This window comes from Zalophus californianus, chromosome 17 (genome assembly GCF_009762305.2).
Source record: "Zalophus californianus isolate mZalCal1 chromosome 17, mZalCal1.pri.v2, whole genome shotgun sequence".
Lineage (NCBI taxonomy): Eukaryota > Metazoa > Chordata > Mammalia > Carnivora > Otariidae > Zalophus > Zalophus californianus.
The window spans coordinates 60,004,465-60,026,361 of record NC_045611.1 but is presented as its reverse complement, the minus strand read 5'-3'; the positions used below and the strand labels follow the sequence as shown (position 1 = coordinate 60,026,361).

Here is a 21,897-nt window from a genome sequence, read left to right as displayed (position 1 = left end):
AGCATCGTGTACTGGACAGATTCCAGGAAGAGATGGGGACAGGCAAACAGCTGCTGCTTGAGTCCACAGTGGGGCCCCAGCTCTGCTACTAGCCAGCTCCAGGGCCTTGGGCAATCTAGCCTTTGTCTGCACCTGCTTCCCCACCTGTACGAGAGGGACACTATACTGCTCGTCTTCCAGGGCTGCTGGTCATTCTTAGCCTCTTGTTATGTGCTAGTCTCCAAGTACAGTTGGTCATTTCCATTGCCTCATTTCAGCTTCAATCCGCTCTCACAAGGACATAATGCAACAACTGTGCCTCACACAAGGAAACTGAGGCCCAGCTGAAGGAAGGTCTTGAGTAACTAACTGGTACAAGATCACACAGTTAGTTAGTGGCCAAGTTGAGATTTCAGCTTTCCTCCTCTAAGCCCACAGATGTCCTCCTAACTCCCCAGCTTCCCCAGCCACATGCTTGGTCCCACATCCCCCTTTCTTCCTCTATTCTAGAAACATTGCACAACTTGCTCTTCCCAGAATGCACTGGTCCATATCATACCACTGGGCCTTCCCCTGCACCACTCCCTCTGCCTGGACTGCTAGCTCCTTCTCCTTGTCTCAGTGCCATATTGCCTTTTCTCTGAAAACCTCGACCTTGCAGGAGGAGGGCGCCACTGCCCCCTCTCCCTGTGCCTGTGACCTCTGCCTGGGCATAGCTGATGAGGCCAAGGGAAGGCACATGACCAACCTCTCCAGAAAGGTCTGTTTCTCAAGGAGCTAAAAAATCGTCCTAACAGCCACAGTTTCCACTGTGTTTAATCTGTGCCAGGCATTGACATTGAGGTAGGCATATGACTGCAATTCCCATTTTATTGACAGGGTAACAGAGGCACAAGAAAGTCACAGGAGGAAGAGGAGCAGTGGTTGGATCTACCAAGCCTTAATCATATTTCTGTTCTGCCTACCCACAGCACGTCTCCTCCCTGGTCCTGGCATACACACACTATCTGCCACTATCAGGCCAGGCCGGGCCAGGCTGGGCCAGGCCGGGCCCTTCTGGGAGAAGCCCTCACTCCCTGCTCTCGACTGTCCTAGGGCTGCAGCCTCCCTGCATCCTATAGGACCTCCCTGGGCTGGGACATTTGTGTTGGTCCCCCGGAGCCACAGTGCCGACTCTGGCTAAGGGCAGGTCTGACTCACCCAGATCCTACAGGGCCAGCAGACGGAGGATTCAGAGGGGACACATGGAGACACCTGGCATTTCTGTCACCCCCACCCCCACAGGCTTCCAGCCCACAGCAGCCCGGTTTTCCTTGCTCATGTTAGTCCCTGGGATCTGGTCAGCCATAAGACAAGCACAAGACCCCAACCAGTTCAGTGGGCCTCAGCCCAGGAACCTTTTAGTGTTCTCCCCTGGGGTTTCCACACTGATAAGATATAAGCCTGGGTTGCTGAGCCAATTTTGTCTCTAAGGATAGAAGCTACTTAAGAGTAAAGCTAGGTGTGCCTGGGTGGCTCAGTTGGTTAAGTGTCTGCCTTCGGCTCGGGTCATGATCTCAGGGCCCTGGGATCGAGTCCCCATTAGGCTACCTGCTCAGTGGTGAGTCTGCTTCTCCCTCTTCCCCTGCCCCTCCCCTCGCCCCCGCTTCTGTGCACTCTCTCAAAAAAAAAAAAAAAAAAGAGCAAACTAATGTAGGAAAACCCAACTGAGAAACAGAAAAAAAAAAGTCCTGATACCATCAACTAAGCTCCCGGATATAGCCACAAAGCCTCCCTACTTTTTTTTTTTTTTAAAGATTTTATTTATTTATTTGAGAGAGAGAGAATGAGAGATAGAGAGCACGAGAGGGAAGAGGGTCAGAGGGAGAAGCAGACTCCCTGCTGAGCAGGGAGCCCGATGCGGGACTCGATCCCGAGACTCCAGGATCATGACCTGAGCTGTAGGCAGTCGCTTAACCAACTGAGCCACCCAGGCGCCCAAAGCCTCCCTACTTTGCTTCAGTCAGTTTGAGCTGGGTTTTTGGTCATTAGCAATCAAAACATATCTGCTTTGTACATTGTGTGAAAGTTTGGGTGAGGTACAAAGGTGACAAGTACATGTGTGAGCGACCCCAAGCCCAAACCCTGCACTCCCCACATTCCAGTCCAGGCTCTGCCCACAGTGTGCTGTGAACAGTTACCAGTCGCTCCCTCTCACCTCTCTTGTCGAGTGCCCGAGTCAGACCTTCCACCAGCATGGCAGCCTCCTCACCACTCTTGGGGAACTGGGCACCCACCCAGGACTGGATCGTGGGGGGCAGTACACCCAGGAACTGCTCCAGCACCAGCAGCTCCAGCATTTGCTCCTTGGAGTGTGCTTCAGGCTGCAGCCACTGGCGGCACAGTTCATGGAGCTGGGCCAGGGCCTCATGTGGGTTGGAAGCCTCCTCATAGCAGAAGCGCCGGAAACGAAGACGTGCAGCCTCAGGGTGGGCAGTGTGGCCAGAGCTAGACTCCTGGATCTCAGAGAGGCTGGCCTCCTCATCCTCCACCTTCACGCGTAGAAAGCCATCCTGTTCCCAGGGCACTGGGTTCAGAGCGTTCTTGGGGATGGCCATCAAGGAGCAGCACAAAAGTGAGGCACAGGATGGCTGGAGTGTTGGAACTGGGTCTGCAGGAATGCCAGAACTTTGTCATCATGTGGAACTTGGGGCTCTGCTCATACCTGTAGAGCAGGGCAGATGCAGACTTGGGGCCTGTAAGATGTAACTCATTCTCACAGAGACACAGATGCTCAAAATAATCAGGTGCTAAGCACCATTATAAACGTTTGCATACAGTAACTCATTTAAAACTTACAAAAACTCAGGAGGTAGGAACTTCCTTTCCATTTTACGGATATGAAAACAGATACAGAAGAGGAGAAGATTTGCTCAAAGTTTCCCAGATACTGAAGGGATGGGGAGTTGCTGAGCTACAAACCAAGGCAGCCTCAACCCATGGCCAGTCTGCTTACAGTGTTCCTCCCACACAGAACAAGGTCTCCCTCCTATCTCACACACACTCCCCAGCTAGCTACATGGTCATTCCCTCACTTTACTTGCTAATTATTTTGTAGCTTCTGAGATGGATACTTAAATAATTGACATTCAGCCTTTCTTTTCTCTTTTCTAATACATGTACTTAAGGCTATAAATTTCCTTCTAAACACAGCTTTAGCTGCATACCCACAAGTTTGATGCTGCATGTTCATTATCATTTAATGAGTTCAAAATATTTTCTAAATTCTGTTGTGGTTTCTTCCTGATCCATGGGTTTTTTAGAAATCTGGTCTTTCATTTCCAAATAACTGGGGTTTTCTAGTTGTCTTTTTATTGTTGATTTCCAGATTAAGACTGTTGTGCTCAGAAAATGTGCTTTAGTCAATTTTAATCCTTTCAAATTTGCTGAGACTTGGTTTGTGACCCAGGGTACAGTTAATTTTGGTCAGTGTTCTGCATAAACTTAAAAATAATGCAAAAAATTAAAAACAGAAGTACGATATAATCCAGCAATTCCATTTCTGGGCATTTATCCAAAGAAAATAAAAACACTAACACTAGGGGCGCCTGGGTGGCTCAGTCCTTAAGCGTCTGCCTTCGGCTCAGGTAACGATCACAGGGTCCTGGGATCGGGCTCCCTGCTTGGCGGGAAGCCTGCTTCTCCCTCTCCCACTCCCCCTGCTTGTGTTCCCTCTCACTGTGTCTCTCTCTGTCTAATAAATAAATAAATCTTTAAAAACAACAACAAAAAATACTAACACTAAAGTGAAAAGATATATTCATCCCTATATTCACTGCAGCATTATTTATAATAGCCAAGATATGGAAGCAACCTAACTGTCCATCAATAGATGAATGGATAAAGAAAATGCAGCCCATATATATATTGGAATATTACTCAGCCATAAAAAAGAATAAAATCTTGCCATTTATTTTATTTTTTTTTAAGATTTTATTTATTTATTTGAGAGAGAGAGAATGAGAGATAGAGAGCATGAGAGGGAAGAGGGTCAGAGGGAGAAGCAGACTCCCCGCTGAGCAGGGAGCCTGATGTGGGACTCGATCCCGGGACTCCAGGATCATGACCCGAGCCGAAGGCAGTCGCTTCACCAACTGAGCCACCCAGGCGCCCAAATCTTGCCATTTATGACAACATGGATGGACCCTGAGTGTATTATGCTAAGTGAAATAAGTCAGACAGAGAAAGAAAGATACCATTTCATTTCACTTACACGTGGAATCTAAAAAACAAACAAATGGACATACAAAACAAAACTAGGTTCATAGGTACAGGGAACAGACTGACGGCTGCCAGAGGAGGAGGAGGTTTGGGACTGGGTGAAAGGGATTAAGAGGTACAAACTTTCAGTTATAAGACAAATAGGTTATAGGGAGGTAATGTGTAACACACAGAATATAAAGATATTGTATTAACTTTGTATGGTAAGAAATGGTAACTAGACTTATTGTGATCATTTTGTACTGCATATAACTGTTGAATCACTATGTTGTACAGCTAAAACCAAGATAATATTGTGTAAACTATACTTTAATTAAAAAAAATGCAAAGCCTTCCTGGATAAGTGATGAAAGACAAAGTAGATAAAGAACTTCATCAAAATTAAAAACTTTCATGATTTGGAGGATACCACCAAGAAAGCAAAAAGGCAACCCACGACATGGCAGGAAATATTTGCAAATTATATATCTGATAAAGAACCCGTATCTAAATAACTCCATCATAAAAAGACAAATAATCCAGTTAAAGAATGGGCAAAGGTTTTGACCAGACAATTCTTCGAAGAAGATATACAAAGAGCCAACGGGCGACATGAAAAGATGCTCAATGTCATGGTTACCAGAGAAATGCAAATCAAACCCCCATGATACACCGCTTCACAGCTGCTAAGATGGCTACAATAGAAAAGAGGTAACAAAGATTGGTTGGCACTTGAGCCGTGGCCCTGGGCACAGGGAGAAGCAAACGTTAGTAAGATAAGACCCCAATCCTGAAGCCTTTCAGGGGCAGCTGGCAACTTCTGGCAAAACTGGGTTCTAGCCCCTAACCCCACCATGAAGCTCACGTGGACCTCCTGTCACCTTGTCCTTGCCATTATCCCCAGGCCCCATCTTTTCAGCCTTTGTCCCTGTTATTCTCGTGTTCTCAGGTCTCTCTCTGCACCTAATTTCTCGCAGTCCTCCAAACTGCTCGTTACCTGCCCTCTCCTCCAAGCGCGGCCCGAGCACTTGGGAGCAAGCTAAGTACCCCGAGCGCCCTGCGTCTCCCTCTTCCCAGCTCGGGCTGTAACCGCGTGCGGCCCCAGCGGGACTGGGCCCGCCGGACCGACAGCGCCCATGGCACGGCCCACGTCAAGTGCGCTGTAACGGGTGCCGAGCACAAGGAGGGACCCGGGAGGGCTGGGCGCGCTCGTCCACGCGGGAGGCGAGGCAGGGCTGGCGGGGATGGGAGCGATGCCGCAGGACCCCGAGCTCTCTTACACCCCGGAGCGCCTGTTCTGGGGAATCCCTGCTGACAGTCTCCGAGGCGCGTGCGCACGGACCTGCCTTATAGCCCGGCCGCCTGCGCGCTGACCTCACACCGGGTCAAGGCCGCGGCCCGAGGGCCGAACCGACTGGAGAGAGTGGGCCCTGCCGGAGCTCACACCGGGTCAAGGCCGCGGGCTGAACCGACTGGAGAGAGTGGGCCCTGCCGGAGCTCACACCGGGTCAAGGCTGCGGCCCGAGTGCCGAACCGACTGGAGAGAGTGGGCCCTGCCGGAGCTCACACCGGGTCAAGGCCGCGGCCCGGGCCGAACCGACTGGAGAGAGTGGGCCCTGCCGGGGCTCACACCGGGTCAAGGCCGCGGGCTGAACCGACTGGAGAGTGGGCCCTGCCGGAGCTCACACCGGGTCAAGGCCGCGGCCCGAGGGCCGAACCGACTGGAGAGAGCGGGCCCTGCCGGAGCTCACACCGGGTCAAGGCCGCGGCCCGAGGGCCGAACCGACTGGAGAGAGCGGGCCCTGCCGGAGCTCACACCGGGTCAAGGCCGCGGCCCGAGTGCCGAACCGACTGGAGAGAGTGGGCCCTGCCGGACTCACACCGGGTCAAGGCCGCGGCCCGAGGCCGAACCGACTGGAGAGAGCGGGCCCTGCCGGAGCTCACACCGGGTCAAGGCCGGCCCGAGGGCCGAACCGACTGGAGAGAGCGGGCCCTGCCGGACCTCACACCGGGTCAAGGCCGCGGCCCGAGGGCCGAACCGACTGGAGAGAGCGGGCCCTGCCGAGCTCACACCGGGTCAAGGCCGCGGCCCGAGGGCCGAACCGACTGGAGAGAGCGGGCCCTGCCGGAGCTCACACCGGGTCAAGGCCGCGGCCCGAGGGCCGAACCGACTGGAGAGAGCGGGCCCTGCCGGAGCTCACACCGGGTCAAGGCCGCGGCCCGAGGGCCGAACCGACTGGAGAGAGCGGGCCCTGCCGGAGCTCACACCGGGTCAAGGCCGCGGCCCGAGGCCGAACCGACTGGAGAGAGCGGGCCCTGCCGGAGCTCACACCGGGTCAAGGCCGCGGCCCGAGGGCCGAACCGACTGGAGAGAGCGGGCCCTGCCGGAGCTCACACCGGGTCAAGCCGCGGCCCGAGGGCCGAACCTGGAGAGAGCGGCTGCCGAGCTACGGTCGCCGCGCCCGAGGCCGAACACTGCGCCGGCGTCGGAGGGCACCTACCAGGCAGCGGCGCACGGCGCTGCCACAGGCTGAACGGCCGGCAGGCTGCCGCACGGCTGAACGCCTCCGCGGCCGCAGCCTCCCGCCGACCGAGCGCACGGCGCTGCTGGGGACACGGCCGCGCCCCAGACGGGCGGCCGGCTGCCGACGTGGCAGAGCACAGCCTCTGCCCCAGACGTGCACAGCGCGCCGATCACCCAGATCTCGGGCCCGACAAAACCTCAGTCACACAGTCAAACGCACCCCGACATATGCCCGGCGCAGAACACCTCTGAGCGTCGCCCCGTGCGGAGCTCACAGGCCCTCACAGGCCCTCACAGCGGCGAATTCCCGCGTCGCCCGTGTCCCCGGGCCGCCGTCTCAGTCAGTCAGTCGGACGGGCGGCCGCTCGCGGGCACGCCTCCAGGCACACGGCCGGCCGCACCCCAACCCTCTCGCTCACAACCGCACACAACGCCCTCGGAAGCTCACGCCCCGTCCTCCTCAGCCACACAGCACAGCCGGCTGTCAGTGAGAAACGCACCCCCGCCATGCGGCCGCCGCTGAAGCACTCTCTCAGGCGGCACCCCAGGGAGTTCCACAGCCGGCCTGGGCGTCCGCCGTCGGCCCTCCAGTCGCGCGGCTCGTGGCCAGCGCCTCAGTCCCGCGCGCCTGGCACGGGCCGCCTGAGAGAGGGGCCTGAGCGCTCCCCTCCGCCGCGAGCCCCGCGGACCGCACCCAGACCCACCTGACCCGCGCGGCGCCGGCCACTTCCGGGAGCTCCCTCGGAGGCGCCGGCTCGCCGGGACCACGACTCCCAGAATGCGCCACGCTGCCCAACGGGCGCGCGCGCGCTCACCTGGGACCTCCGCTCCCGAGCTCACAGCGCGCACGCGGCCCTCCCGTCCCCCGGATCCTAGTCCCCGGGAGGCCGCGGGCCGCCTCCTGCGCACCCTCGGGGTACGCCGGGAGTTGTAGTCTGGGCGGGCAGTGAGCGGACGGCTGGCCCACGGGGGTCGCGGCGGAGGTGAGCGGAGAGTTGGGCCCGGGGCTGTGCGCGCGGCGGGACGGTGCACGCTGCGTGGGGGCGTGCATCGTGTGTCGTGTGTGTTGCTTTCGTGACTAGATACGGTGATCCCACCCGTTTGTCCTGTGTGACTGTAGGGCGCCGGAGGCTAGGCTGGGTGTGTCATTCTCTGACCACGTGTGTGGGTATCGTGTGCGCGAGTGTGTGTGTGTGTGTGTGTGTCTGCTGGTCACCATACGCGACAATCCTGCAGCAACTGTGTGGCTGTCGCACCGTGGATGGCGTCTTGGCTGCCCAGGAAGGCCTGAGAACAGCAGGAAGGCCCAGACTGGGTATGATTACTGTATGTTGCTGCAGTGACTGTGACTGTGATCAATATGTGATTGTGTGGATAGTGTGGATGCCTGGATGTGTGACTGTGTGAGAGTATGTCCTCTGTATGTGCATGTGGTGTGTGAGAGTTGAAGCAGAAGACTCCAGCCGGGGGCCCAGGACAGGGAGCGTAGTGGCCCAGCCTGTGTGCAGGTGAGGCTTTGAGGTTGGCCTCGCCCATGCTTATTGACCCCAGCCTGGTGGGTCTCCTTCAGCTCGTCAGACCTTTGCCTGCAGCCAGAATGAGCCCTTCTGCCTTCCCCAGTCCACCGAGCAGTAAGGGCCAGTGCCATCCACATGGGACACTGCAGTGAACACGACAGGCACCGCCCGCCTCTGTGGAGCTGGTGTTGTTGGGAAGGCCGACAGTAATCAAAGAAACAAAAACCTGTTTCTGAGGAGTTGGCATCTCAACTGATCCTGAATAGAGGGGAGGGACGGAGAGAATGTTTCAGTAGATGGAATGCCAATCCCAAGACCCCGAGTGGGTAAGGCAAGGAGGCCCAGCTGCAGTGGATTGAGGGAAGGAGACAGCAAAGGGTAGGGACAGAATGGGGAGGCCCCTGGGGTAGATGGTGCAGGGCTTATGGGCCACGTGTGACTTTGATGTCTACCCTGAGAGAGGTGGGAGCCATGGGGAGCCTTTGGGCGGGGGGCTGGGCTGTGGCTTAGCTCTTTGTAGGGTTCCTGTGGCTGTCACAGGAAGACTCTTGGGGTGAGGGTAGAGGCAGAGAGACCTGGGAGGTGAATGCTGCTGGACCCCGGGGAGGTCAGATCAGGTGGTGGAGGTAGGGGTGTTGGTAAGTGGTCAGATACAGGTCTGTTTTGAAGATGGGGCAGACAGGGTTGATGGGTTGGAGTGCAGCATCCAAGGGGAGAGCAAGGCTGGCTCAGGAGACCTGAGAGTGTATTAGTTTGCTGCAGCTGCCGTAACCAAATACCACAGACTGGGGGCTTAAGCAATAGACACTTATTTTCTCACAGTTCTGAAGCTGGAAGTCCAGGATCAAAGTGTTGGCAGGGTTGGTTTCTCCTGAGGCTTCTCTCCCTGGTTTGTGGATGGCCACATTCTGGCTCTGTCCTCACGTGGCCTTTCCTCATTAGCATACCCCTGTATCTCTCCCTCCCAGTCACTGGATTAGGGCCCCATATGACTTCCTTTAATGTTAATTATCTCTTTAAAGGTCCTATCTCCAAACACAGTCACATTCTGGGACACACTGGGGGTTGGGGTTAGGTTACGATGTTAATGTGTGAATTTGGACGGGACACAGCTCAGCCCATAAGGGGATGAAGGGGCATTGTTATGAGTGTGGGACTTTTGGGGAGGCTTCTGAGGAGAGGGGAGAGAGGGCAACAGCCAGAGGAGACCCAGGTGCCAGGGAGTAACGAGCCTGGATTGACAGTAGGTGTGGGGTGACCTGGAAAGTCGATGGAAGCTTTCCTCAGGGCCTTCCTCTCTGTCCAGATTGGGAGTCTGTGCTTTTAGAGCTGAGAGGAGTCCTGCCCTTTCTATGACCTGAGGCCAGGGCATCCTTGGTGCTTAGCACAGGTCGGAGCCCAAGAAGAGTTGAATGAATGAATGAATGAATGAATGGCAGACTGACAATGTTCCCTTGCTTGAAGCTGCTTAACTGGATTCCCACTTACTTTCCATACCCACCATGGCCCTTCCACACATACCCCAGACTTTCAGAGACACCTTTTATGCTTATTCTCTGATTATTGGACCAGTGCTCTAGGCCTCTGGGTTTTCCTGACTAGACTCTCCTCTCTTCCTCTCTGCCTCTGTCTCTTTCTCATCCTCTCCCCAGAATTCAAACCCCATCTTTTTCAGAGAGTATTCATTCTTTTTAAAATATTTTATTTATTTATTTGACAGAGAAACAGCGAGAGAGGGAACACAAGCAGGGGAGTGGGAGAGGGAGAAGGGGAGGAGCCGGATGCGGGGCTCGATCCCAGAACCCTGGGATCATGACCTGAGCCGAAAGCAGACGCTTAACCGACTGAGCCACCCAGGCGACCCCAGAGTATTCACTTTAATTTGGCAGTTATATCAGTCAGTTATTGCTCTGTAATGAATAGTTAGTTACAACAGTTCAGTGACTGAGAGCAGTAAGCACTTATTTCTCTCCTGAGTCTAAGAATTGGCTAATCTGGTCTGGGCTTGGCTCCAGGCTATAGGTTGGGTCCATTTCTTTTCTTTTTTTTTGTGGGGGGGGGGGGTTTGGGTCCATTTCTGCTGCACTTGTCTTATAGGGCTCACAGGGCAAATTTGTCTCATGGTGATGGCAGAGATGCCTGCAGGCTTGAGGCCTAGGCTCAGAACTAACATACTAGCAGTTCCACTCAGATTCTATTGAGATTCTAGAAAGCAAGTCACATGGCCACACCCAAAGTCAAGAAGAGGTAACCATGCGGCCTTTGGTGAAAGGAACGACATATATGGCCAAAGGTATGTACACAAGGAGGGGTGAAAAATTGCTCTAGTAATTCCATCCACTTCATCAATCCTTTTGGTTTCTTTTCTGTTTAGAAAGTCAACAAAGTTAACATCTGTGATCTTGGTTTCTTTCAGATCAAGGAAGGTGACCACAGAGCATATTCAAAGACCTGCTGCAGTTCCTTATGGGGGTAATAAAGGAGGTCATCAGAAAAGAGATTTCATGGGGTTCTGCCTTCAAAGACATTGACACTCCTGAGGCCTACTCAGGAAACCAGAACAGAGATCCTACTGAGGATCCTTTTTCAGGCAAGATTTTAAGCAAAGGTCATTCCCCAACATGGAAACTCCTAGTGTGGGGAGAGGTTTCAGGCAGTAAAGTTGTCTTCCGGCCCTATAAGACAAGAGAGCATTGCTGTGGAAAAGAAACCACACATGTTGGTCGCACATGGAGGAAGCTTTGAGCAGGTTCCAGAGCCAGCGGTGTTGTAGGCAGCCTGTGTGGACAGGAAACCCTGCAGGTGCGCCTGTGTGAGAAGAGTTTCAAGCAGCACTTGGCTCTCTCTGTGCATGAGAAGACTGACACCGGGGAAAACCCCTATCCATGTAGCACCTGTGGGAAAGTCTTTCGGTGCCAGTCTAACCTCATTGATCACCAGAGGATCCATACTGAAGCAAAACCCTATGAATGCATGAGTGTAGAAAAGTCTTCCTTTTCTGGTATAGTATACTAAAAAGTACACCAGAGGCCCCACACCGGAGGGAAGTGGTACAAATGCAGGTAGTGTGGCAAAGCCTTCCCAGGGAGCTCAGATCTGCAGAACACAAGATTCACACAGGGGAGAAGCCCTACCAGTGTGGGGATCCCGGGAAAGCCTGCAGGTGGAGCTCACCCTGATCCACCATCAGAGGACACACAGCGGCGAGAAGCCATGTGAGTGCATTGAGTGTGGCACGGCCTTTGGGCAGAGTTCCACATTCATTGAGCATCACAAGATCCACACAGATGAGAAGCCCTGAGAGTACTTGGACTGCAGCAAAGCCTTCAAGGGCACTGCGGACTTTAGCCAGCACCAGTGGATCCACACGGGAGGGAGGCCCTACACGTGCAGTGAGTGTGACAAGGCCTTCTGCTACAGTTCATACCTGCTCCAGCACCGGAAGCTCCAAACCAGGGACTAGCCCCGGTGGCCACACTCTCTCCACGTCCCCCGTTACCTCCCATCGTCCTGAAGGCCTGAGGCATCTCACCTCCCTCATCTTACACCCCACAGACTCTCATTGCTTCCCTCCCTGTTGCCAGAGTTTGCCCCTTTACCTGGTCATCTTTCCATATTCCTTCCCCTTTAAAAATTAATTCTTTTCTTTTTAAGCTAAGTTCACATGCCTTAAGTTCACCCTTTTAAAGTGTACAGTTCACTTTTTATTATATTCACAAGGTTGTGCAAAGATCACCACCGTCTGATTCCAGAAGGTTTTTATCACTCCAAAAACAAACCCCATACCCACGAGCAGTCACTCCCTATTCCCCCTGCCCCCAGCTTCCGACAGCCATTTTAATCTGTTTTCTGCCTCCATGGATTTGCCTGCTCTGCTATTTTGTGTAAACGGCCCCTTCGTTTTCTGACCACCGGTAGACACACCACAGGGGCCCTAATCCAAGGAACCCTTTGCTCCGACCCCCCCGCCCCCCGGCCAAGACCCATCCCACCTGTCAAGCACTGAACTGGGCTTTGGCCTGTGGGTGGCACTGGTTGCCCTCATCTCCTTGGGTCTTCTTGGCCTCTCCTTGTGGTTTTCTGCCTTTTGTTGTCAGAGGAACAACCCCAAGATGCTCACCCACAATAATCCTAACAACAGACCACATCTTTATTGGGCCCCTTTTGTGCACCAGGCACTCTGGGCAGTGTCAGTCCAGTTTCGCAACTCTGCTGTGACCATCTCTTCCTGCACCACCGAAGGCGTTATCTCTGGGGGCTCCCGTTTTCCAGCTCTCAGCCCTGCCTTCTCTGCCCAGCCCAGCTTCACATCACTGCCTCCCTGCCTCCAAGCAGAACTTGCCTTTCCATCCACCTACCAGTGAAGAGAGCCCCACATTTTTCCTGGTTTCTATTTTATCACCTCTATGAACCATCATGCCTGGTTTTTTTTCCCCACCCAGGTACAATTGGCTCTGCTCCACTGGTCTGGTTTGTGTCTAGAGAGGCTGTATTGGTTTCCTGTTGTTGCTCTAACAAATTACCACAAACATAGTAGCTTATAAGAGCAAAAATCTAGTACCTTACATTTCTGGAGGTCAGAAGTCCAAAATGGGTCTCATGGGGCTAAAATCGCCCTGGTGGCAGGGCCAGTTCCTTCTAGAGGCTCCAGGTGAAAACCTATTTCCTTGCCTCCTCCACTTTCCTTGTTCATGTCCGCTTCACTGTCGTCTTATTTCCTTCTCTGACTGGCCCTCTTTGCCTCTCTCTTTCACTTAGAAGGATCTTGTGATGACATTGTATCCACCTGGTGACCCAGGATACTCTTCTCCATCTGCAAATTCTCTTCTGTCATGTATCATAGTCGCAGGTTCTGGGGATTAGAGTGGGGAGAAGGCATTACTCTGTCTACCACAGATCCACATTTCACCGGTTTGCGGTTTGGCTTGGGCATCCAGATTTTTATCCAGGAAATTCTCATGTGTAGGCAAGGCTGAGAACCCTGGCTAAGGAGCAGGGTGATGCAATGGGAGGTACAGGCTACAGAGAGGGACCTAGCTGATCTCAATTCCCAGTTGTGCTTCTTACTCTCTCCTGCTCAGGCAGATGATTTTACATCTCTGGGTCTCTACTTTCTCCACAGCATGGAGATAATAAACCTGACTTTGTAACATGGAGAAGTGGAGTTAAGAAACTCTCACCTCAGGGCGCCTGGGTGGCTCAGTCGTTAAGCGTCTGCCTTCGGCTCAGGTCATGGTCCCAGGGTCCTGGGATCGAGCCCCGCATCGGGCTCCCTGCTCCGCGGGGAGCCTGCTTCTCCCTCTGCCTCTGCCCCTCCTCTCAGGGGTAAGGGGGTGTCTAACAGGATTCTCGCTGAAGGCAGGCCAGGATGGTCAGACATCACTGGGGGAGGGGGAGGATGAGGAACCCAAGTAGACAGATTTGGAGGGTGGGAGATTCTTACTAAACTGACTTGGCTAGACTCTATAATGAAGGCCACAGGAGCTTGAAGTTTGAGGCCTCATCAAAAACTGTTCAGAAGAGCCTGACTGAAGTTTGGTCACAGAGAGAGTGTTTTGTCAGTGTGCGAGCATGCGATGTTTCGTGAGGGTGTGTTCAAGGGCAGATGCACACCACCCAAGGGGTAAGTGAGAGCCTTGAGGCCCCATGGACTCCCCCTTGCCTCCTGCCCCAGGATGGTCTGGCTGGGCCTGGATGCCCAGCCTCTGCCTCCTGCAGCCGGTGCCCACAGCTCCCCTGCCCTCTGCACAGTGTCTAGACAGCTCTTTGCAGACAGATGTTTGGTAGGAGACACACACATCTGAGCCATCAATAGGAATGGGCAAAGAACCTGGAGGCTGTCTGGCCTTATGGGAAGAATGAATCGCCTCAGGGCCTTCTGTGGTTACGTGTACTCCTGTGTGGTCCTGTGCCAGCCTCCACCCTGATCATCAGATGCCAGAAAAGCTCGGGGGTTTCCCATCTGCAAGCCCGTGCCCCTGCAAGTGCTGCCCCTCCCCCCGGCCAGCCAGGCTCCTGCAGGGCCATTCATGCTAGCTGTTGGCTGCACTTCCTTCTCATTGCCCAACCGCAGCCAGTCGATGACCATCACTGACCTGCCTCTGGCGGAAACTGCTTCCTGGTGGAACAACACTCACACTGGACGTACTTTTTCTCTTCAAGTTAACATGTTAAGTCCTTGCGGGGAGGGGGTCACCATCCCCAATTTACAGACAAGGAACATGAGGCAGAGAGTAAAGACCCAGAGCGCATTTGGGTAGTGCCGGACTTCAAACCCATGGAGCTGGATTTAGCTGGTTCTTGGGCCCGACCACCCTGCAGGATGGAAGCAAACTATGTTGAGGGCTGGCACTGTCACATCCCTCCCTCATCTCTCCATCTTGCTGCCAAGACACGGTCCCTGTTTTTACAGAGGCTGAGTGGGTGGCCTGTGGCAAGCCTGCCCCGTCTGTGCCGTGTGGTGCCTCAGAGACTCACCAGCTGCCCAGTTCTTCCTGCCTCGCAGCCCGGTCCCTGTGGCTCACGTGGGACGCGCTCCTGAAAGGTGCAGCCCCTGAGACAGTCTTGTCCCTATAAAACCAAGCTGTCTCTGCCTCTGGGAGAATCCTCATCATCCCAACCCAGACTGCCTCCAGTTGGCTGATGCCTCTTCTCTCTCTCTGGTGCCGCAGTAGCAGCTGTAGCACTTGGCTGGGTGAGGAGGCATCACTGGTCACCAGCTGTGCTGGGTCATTGTGCAGCAAACAGTAGAACTCAGTAGACCTGGGGTGTCCAAACTGCATGTTGTAAAGGATGGATTGGCCCTTGGGATTGGCTCCTGAGAGAACCGCTAAGCCCTTGGAATATCGTGCCTGATAAGAGTGTCTTTCCTTATGGGGGGCCTTAGGCTATGCGAGATAGTCTGCATGATTTATGATGGGGACCTCGAGTCACACTGTATCAGGCTTATCTCTGAGACAGCTGGAGGCTCAGGAACTAAGGGTCAGTCATGCAGGCACTCCACATCCATGTGGCCAATCCCCAGTAAATGCCACCAGGCTTGGGTCACCTTCCCTGGCTGCCCACACTCCAGGTGTACTGTCGCTCCCAGTGGGAGTACTACGGAGTCTGTACGACTACACTGAGAGGGCAAATGGAAGCTTGTACCTGGATTCCAGCTTATCTGCCTTCCACTTCTGTGGAGATCATTTGTATCCTTTTCACTGTAATAAACCCTCAGCCTGTTCTGAGTTGTAGGAGTCCTAGTGAGTCACTGAGCCTGAAGGTGGTCTTGGGGACTCCCCTGCAGTCATTCTGTATTCAGTGTCTCACTGGTTCACTCACTCATTCCCTCTCAATTTTGGCCCTGCCATATGCCAGGGGATGGGTCTACAGAGGCACATGAGACAGGTGTGTGCTAGAGGGGCCCTGGGTCCAGAGTGGGCTCTGAACGAGGACATGGACAATGACACCACAATGTTCATACTGCCATGGGGGACACGCGGGGAAGACAGGCTGCTTCTGATTCAGCCAGTGAGGAGGTGCCCTGGAGCTGATGCTGACAGGAGACCAACAAGCTGGCCTGGACAACACAGGGATGACTGGAAAGGAACCTGGAAAGATGCGCTATGCTGGGTGAATGCAGGGGCTTCAAGGCCAGACCACATCCTGATGGCGCCAGAGAACCCGAGTGAAGCTGTGCGGGAAAGTGAAAGGCTCACACCTGTGATGGAACAAAGGCATGGCTCCACTAGGCACGTAAGCAACATCTAGACTGAGCAATGGCTTCCCAGCTCCTACTTTTTGCCTTTGCCTAAGTCAGCCAGATGGCTCAGTCTGCTTCTTCAGCATGACCCAATCATCCCACCATCTCCCAGTCTCAGAAGAACATTAAGTTCCAGAGCTGCCTCCTTACAGTAAATACCCCTTGCATATGCTGAAAGGGATGGAGGGACTGTTGCCACCCTGTCTCCATCTGCTAACTCTGGTATTTTTATCCTGAAAAGTGAATGGCTTCTAGCTGGGGGCCTCAGGCAAGTGGCTTAACCTCTCAAATCTCAGCTCCTTGGGACACCTGGGTGGCTCAGTCGGTTAAGCGTCTCTCGGTCTCGCTCAGGTCATGGTCTCAGGGTTGTAAGATCGGGCCCTGCGTCAGCTCCATGATCAGCACAAAGTCGGCTTGGGATTCTCTCTCTTCTACCCCTTCCCCCCTCAAATAAGTAGGCCTTTAAAAAAAAAAAAAAAGTCAGCCCCTTGTCTATGAAGTGGGGATAAAAATATCTGCATCCCGGGGGTGCTGAGAGGATGAAAAAGAACCATGTGTGTAAGTGCTTACAAGTGCTAAGGTCTTACAGGAATCACTGGCTCAACGATTCTAACGAATCCTCACGCCAAAGCCGATGAATGACATACAAAGTCTTTTTTAAAGACTGCGACTGGGGCGCCTGGGTGGCTCAAATGGTTAAGTGTCTGCCTTCGGCTCAGGTCATGGTCCCAGGGTCCTGGGATCGAGCCCCACATCGGGTTCCCTGCTCGGCGGGAGGCCTGCTTTCTCCCTCTCCCACTCCCCCTGCTTGTGCTCTCTCTCTCCAAACAAATAAAGTAAGAGCGACTTTGTGACACACCACAGTTCGGCATTATTAACCTTACTTTCTGGCAGAGGAACAAAACAAAAACCATAAGGCTTGAGTTAATACAAGGCACAAACAACTGAAAAGATCTTTTTTTATTTTTAAAGATTTATTTACCCATTTTAGAGAGAGTGCACGAGCAGGGGGTGGGGGCAGAGGGAGACAGAGGGAAGCAGACTCCCTGCTGCAGGGCTCATTCCCAGAACCCTGAGATCATGACCTGAGCCAAAACAGAGAACTGGACGCTCAACTGACTGAGCTACCCAGGTGCCCCGAAAAAGCATCTTTTTACCTTTTTTTTTTTTTAATTTGATTTTTGCCTTGGCAAAAACTGAAATGAGCTCTGTTCAGGCCTGCCAAGAAGACCGCCCACACCTGTGGATCTCTCCTACCACCTGGTGGGTATCTGTGGGAACCCATATGATGGAAAATGAGAGGGGCTGTTGCTCCCCTTGAAGGCTCACTCTGGCTTTCTCGCCCAACCGGGTGACCCTGCAGAGAGAAGTGTATGATGGGCAAGGGGGCTGCTCTGCACTGGCCCCGAGTTCCTGACACTCACAGGACCCTCCGCCGGATGAAGGACAGCCAGGTCTCTGCCATGTTTGGCACACCCCCAGTTCACTGATGGATGAGAACCAAACAGCTGCTGAGGGTTTTCTGATACTCGCTGCACTCATGGTGTCCCCTGGGAATGAATTTTCCGATGCTGGACCAGAGATCTGCTCTGGCTGAAGTTCTTCTCACATTTGTGACACTCAAAGGGCTTCTGTCCAGCGTGAACCCTCTGATGCAGAATGAGGGCCGCAGCCTCGCAGAAGGTTTTCCGGCACAGGCTGCATATGAAGGGCTTGGCGCCCGTGTGGACACGCTGGTGCTGCATGAGGTGTGTGCCGCGGCTGAAGGCTTTGCTGCACACATTGCACACGTAGGGCCGCTCCCCTGTGTGCACCCGGTAATGCTCAGTGAGGTGCGACATCTGGATGTAAGCCTTGCCGCACTCGTTGCACTTGTAAGGCTTCTCCCCAGTGTGTGTCCTGAGGTGGAGGGTGAGGGAGGAGCTCTGCAGGAAGGCCCTTCCACAGTCACCACACACAAAGGGCTTCTCCCCAGTGTGTATCCTCTCGTGCTGGGTGAGGAACTTGCTCTGGCTGAAGGTCTTCCCGCATTTTCCACACATGTAGGGTCGCTCACCCGTGTGCACCCGTTGGTGCAGGACTAGGGCTGAAGAATCGCCGAAGGGTTTCCTGCACTCACTGCATATGAATGGCTTCTCGCCGCTGTGGATCTTGAGGTGCTGGGTCAGGTAGGAGCCCTGGCTGAAGGTCTTTCCGCATTCTCTACACACGAAGGCCGCTCGCCAGTGTGCACCCGCTGGTGTTTGGCCAGGGAGGAACTCTGGCTGAAAGCATGGCCACAGTCCCCGCATGTGTACGGCTTCTCACCCGTGTGTGTCCTCAGGTGCTTGCTGAGGGATGAGCTCTGGCTGAAGGCTTTCCCACACTCCCGGCATGCGTATGGCTTCTCTCCTGTGTGGCAGCGTTTGTGCTCGGCCAGCGATGAGCTGAGGCTGAACGCCTTGCAGCACGTGCGGCACTCGTAAGGCCTCTCTCCTGTGTGGGTCCTATGGTGGACCAGGAGGGCTGAGGAGTCAGCAAAGGCTCTGCCACACTCACAACAGGCAAACGGCTTCTCCCCAGTGTGGATCCGCTGGTGCTGCACGAGGTGAGTGCTCTGGCTGAAGGCGCGCCCACACTCACCACAGGTGTACGGCTTCTCGCCCGTGTGCACTCGCTGGTGTTTGGCCAGGGAGGAGTTCTCTCGGAAGTGCTTGCTGCAGTGGCTGCACGCATAGGGCTTCTCACCTGTGTGGATGCGCTGGTGCTTAACCAGGGACGAGTTCTTGCTGAAGGCCCGTCCACACTCCTGGCACGTGTAGGGCTTCTCACCAGTGTGGGTTCTCTGGTGTTGAACGAGATGTGTGCTCTGTCCAAAGGCCTTCCCACACTCCTCGCATGTGTAGGGCTTCTGTTTATTGGGAATCTGTTGACAGCCCACAAGGCATGTGTTCTTGCCAAAGGCATCTCCCCACCCACCACACACCAATGTGTCCCCCTCGATGTGAGCTCCTTGTGGGTGACTAAGGTCTGAAAAAGAGCTGAGGGCTTCCATACACACTCTTTCTTCTTGGCAGGGGCGCCCCTGATCTAGGACTGAAATGCAGGTGAGGCCCTCTTTGCCAACGTGGCTTGTGGGAGCTTGCGCCCTTGGAGGATTGCACTGATGCTCAGTGAGGAATGGGTGCCAGGAGAAAGTTCCTGCAAAGCTCCACTCTGGGCTCTTCTTCCCCTGGCTGAGTGTCACTGCTTGGCATTGTCTGTCTGCCACCTGGCCTTCATGTCCTGTGACTTCTTTCTGGATGGTGTGCCAGAAATCCTGCCCTGTGAGTCCTACTGTCATCTGCCCCTGACGCAGAGCGCCCTTCTCTAGAGGCAGCCATGCAGCTCGGGGCCCAGGCTCTGAGTCTGAAAAATAAGCAAAGAAACATGCTAAAGCCCTAACCTAAATGTGCACTGCCAATCTGAGGGGGATGGACAGAACCTCAGCAGTCAGACTGGACAACACAGACCTGCGGCTTTCAGGGGGGGCCCTGCAGCGAGGACAGAATGGACCAGGGTCCAGCCCCGCACGGGGCTTCCTGCTCTGCGGGAAGCCTGCTTCTCCCTCTCCCACTCCCCCTGCTTGTGTTCCCTCTCTCGCTGTCTCTCTCTCTCTCTCTCTGTCAAATAAGTAAAATCTTTAAAAAAAAAAAAAAAAGGACTCAACAAAGAGTCATGCTCTCGGCTGTGACTGATGAGAGCAAATGGACACCAGGCACAATGAACAAAAGGAAAAGGCGCAGGGCGCAGAGTCCTCTCCCAGTGGAGCCACACAGCATGCACCAAACCCCTTCAGCGCCGGATTCTGACACATGAAGTGTAGTCTACAGTTTGTTAGAGACTCAGTGACCAGGGTTTTACTGGGGCTGGCCACGTATGCACCCACTGTGTAGCATGTACCAAAATTCCAGACTCCCAGAAGAAAAGCAGGCATTTAGTATAAACCCCATTGTTTGTACAAATGGTTTAGGTGCAGTGAGCCACTCCTAATCGTTTAAGGAATGGTGGGATTCCTCCCCCAATCCACGTTCCCAGACACCAGCCAAAGGCCAACCCTGCACCAGGCCTTCCCAAGAATGGTGACCACAGACCTGCTGTCAAGCCTCCTCTGCACAGTGGGGAAGGAAAGTAGTAGAATGGAACACAGAAAGGCATGGGCCAAGGCCACCAAGAGCCACCCTACCTGTCAGCTGCCACTGGGGTTGTTTTATAACCACGCCCTTACTGCAACAGGGCCTGGTCAACAGAATGGAAAACAGATACTCAAACAAAAACCTGCACGTCAGTATTCATAGAGCACTATTCCCAGAGAGTAGAAGCCAGACACAAAAAGACCACATATAGTATGCCTGTATCCATATGCAAAATAAATGAACATATTTATATAAACTTCATTTACACGAAAGGTCAGAACAGGCAAATCATGGAGACAGGAGGCAGATTAGTGGCTGTCGGGTCTGGGGAAGTGACCACTGGAGGACTGTCAGGGTGGTTTTCAGGATCCTGTACCTACTAGCTCTTCCCTGTTTCATGTACATTGCTCCTCCTTGCCCCAGGAGCAGAAATAAACAGATCTGAAGCATGGTGACTATAGTTACAATACTGTATTGTAGACCTCAAACTTCCTACAGGAGTTGGTTGTAAGCGTTCTCACCACAGAAAAAATACTGCAACTATGTGAGCTGATGGATATATAAATTAGCTTGATAGTAGTGATCATTTCATAATGTATATGTATATCAAAATACCATGTTGTACACTTTAAATATATACAATTTTTATCTGTCAGTTATACCTCAAGAAAAGCTGGGGGGAGGAAGATTAATTTTATAAAACACCGGATCTGACAGACCCTTGCTTCACTCACCTGGACCTCTTGGGACATCTCTCTTCACCGTCCAGGGGTCTTCCCACTGCTCCAGCTTGGAGATCACATCTGGTTTGCAATCGGGAAGTCCTGCCCATAGTTAGAAAGTAGGAGGGAAATGTTGACGCTGTTGCCACAGGCAGCCAGGCCCCAACAGGCCCAATAGTGCAGTATGTGTGCCCCAGGCACGGGGGAGGTCTCTCTCTGGTGATGTGGGGTGGGGTGTCCACTCTGTACAGAGGGGACCCACCTGGGGGACACAGGTCAGAGCAAGGACATACCTGGGTGTGGGTTACCGGTGACAAGACACGGGATTAAATATGCACACGTATGTGTGAGCACACATGGAAACACACACACACACGGGACACGGATGAAGAGGTGACAGGAAGGCCTCACCCAGGGACACCAAGTTGCTGTAGTTCCTCAGCATCACGTCACGGTATAGGATCCTCTGTGTGGGGCCCAGCAGGCCCCATTCCTCCTGTGTGAAGTCTACGGCCACATCCTTAAATGTCACAGGCTTCTGAAACATCCCCCAGGCGTTGGCTCAGCCACGGGCCCTCTCTGAGCAGGGCCAGCCCCATGGGGAACAGCAGGGTGTGAATGTTCTGGGAAACACCCTATTGTCATGAGGGGAGGGGTGTGGCTCACACTGTGAGTGTCACTATCATCACCTTGACACTGGGTACTGCAGTCCACCTGAACAATTGTGTCTTCTCCAAATTCCTGTTAAAGCTTTACCCCTCAGTGTGAAGGTATTTAGAACTGGGGCCTTTGGGGGGATTAGGTTTAGATGAGGTCATGAGGGTGGGGCCCCAGATGGGACTAGTGCCCTCATAAGAAGAAGGAGAGACCATGGGACACCCGGGTGGCTCATTGGTTAGGCCTCTGCCTTCGGCTCAGGTCGTGATCCCAGGGTCCTGGGATCGAGTCCCGCATCGGGCTCCTTGCTCAGTCGGGAGCCGGCTTCTCCCTCTGTCTGCTGCTTCCCCTGCTAAGGTGT

General features: G+C 53.8%; 1 protein-coding gene and 1 long non-coding RNA gene across 2 annotated transcripts in view; one reads left to right on the top strand and one right to left on the bottom strand.

Moving 5' to 3' along the window:
* The window catches only part of LOC113936235 (zinc finger protein 569-like), a 31,988-nt gene that overhangs the window by 4,865 nt on the left and 5,226 nt on the right, over positions 1–21,897 (bottom strand). The window contains 5 exon segments of the mRNA XM_035725184.1: positions 2,511–2,531; positions 17,598–18,215; positions 18,218–19,390; positions 20,892–20,981; positions 21,291–21,417. Of these exon segments, the coding sequence (XP_035581077.1) occupies positions 2,511–2,531; positions 17,598–18,215; positions 18,218–19,390; positions 20,892–20,981; positions 21,291–21,417 (2,029 nt within the window).
* On the top strand, positions 7,459–10,755 carry LOC113936474. The gene is made up of 3 exons (XR_003524264.2): positions 7,459–7,725; positions 10,357–10,552; positions 10,676–10,755. It is a non-coding gene; the product is annotated as an uncharacterized LOC113936474 (long non-coding RNA).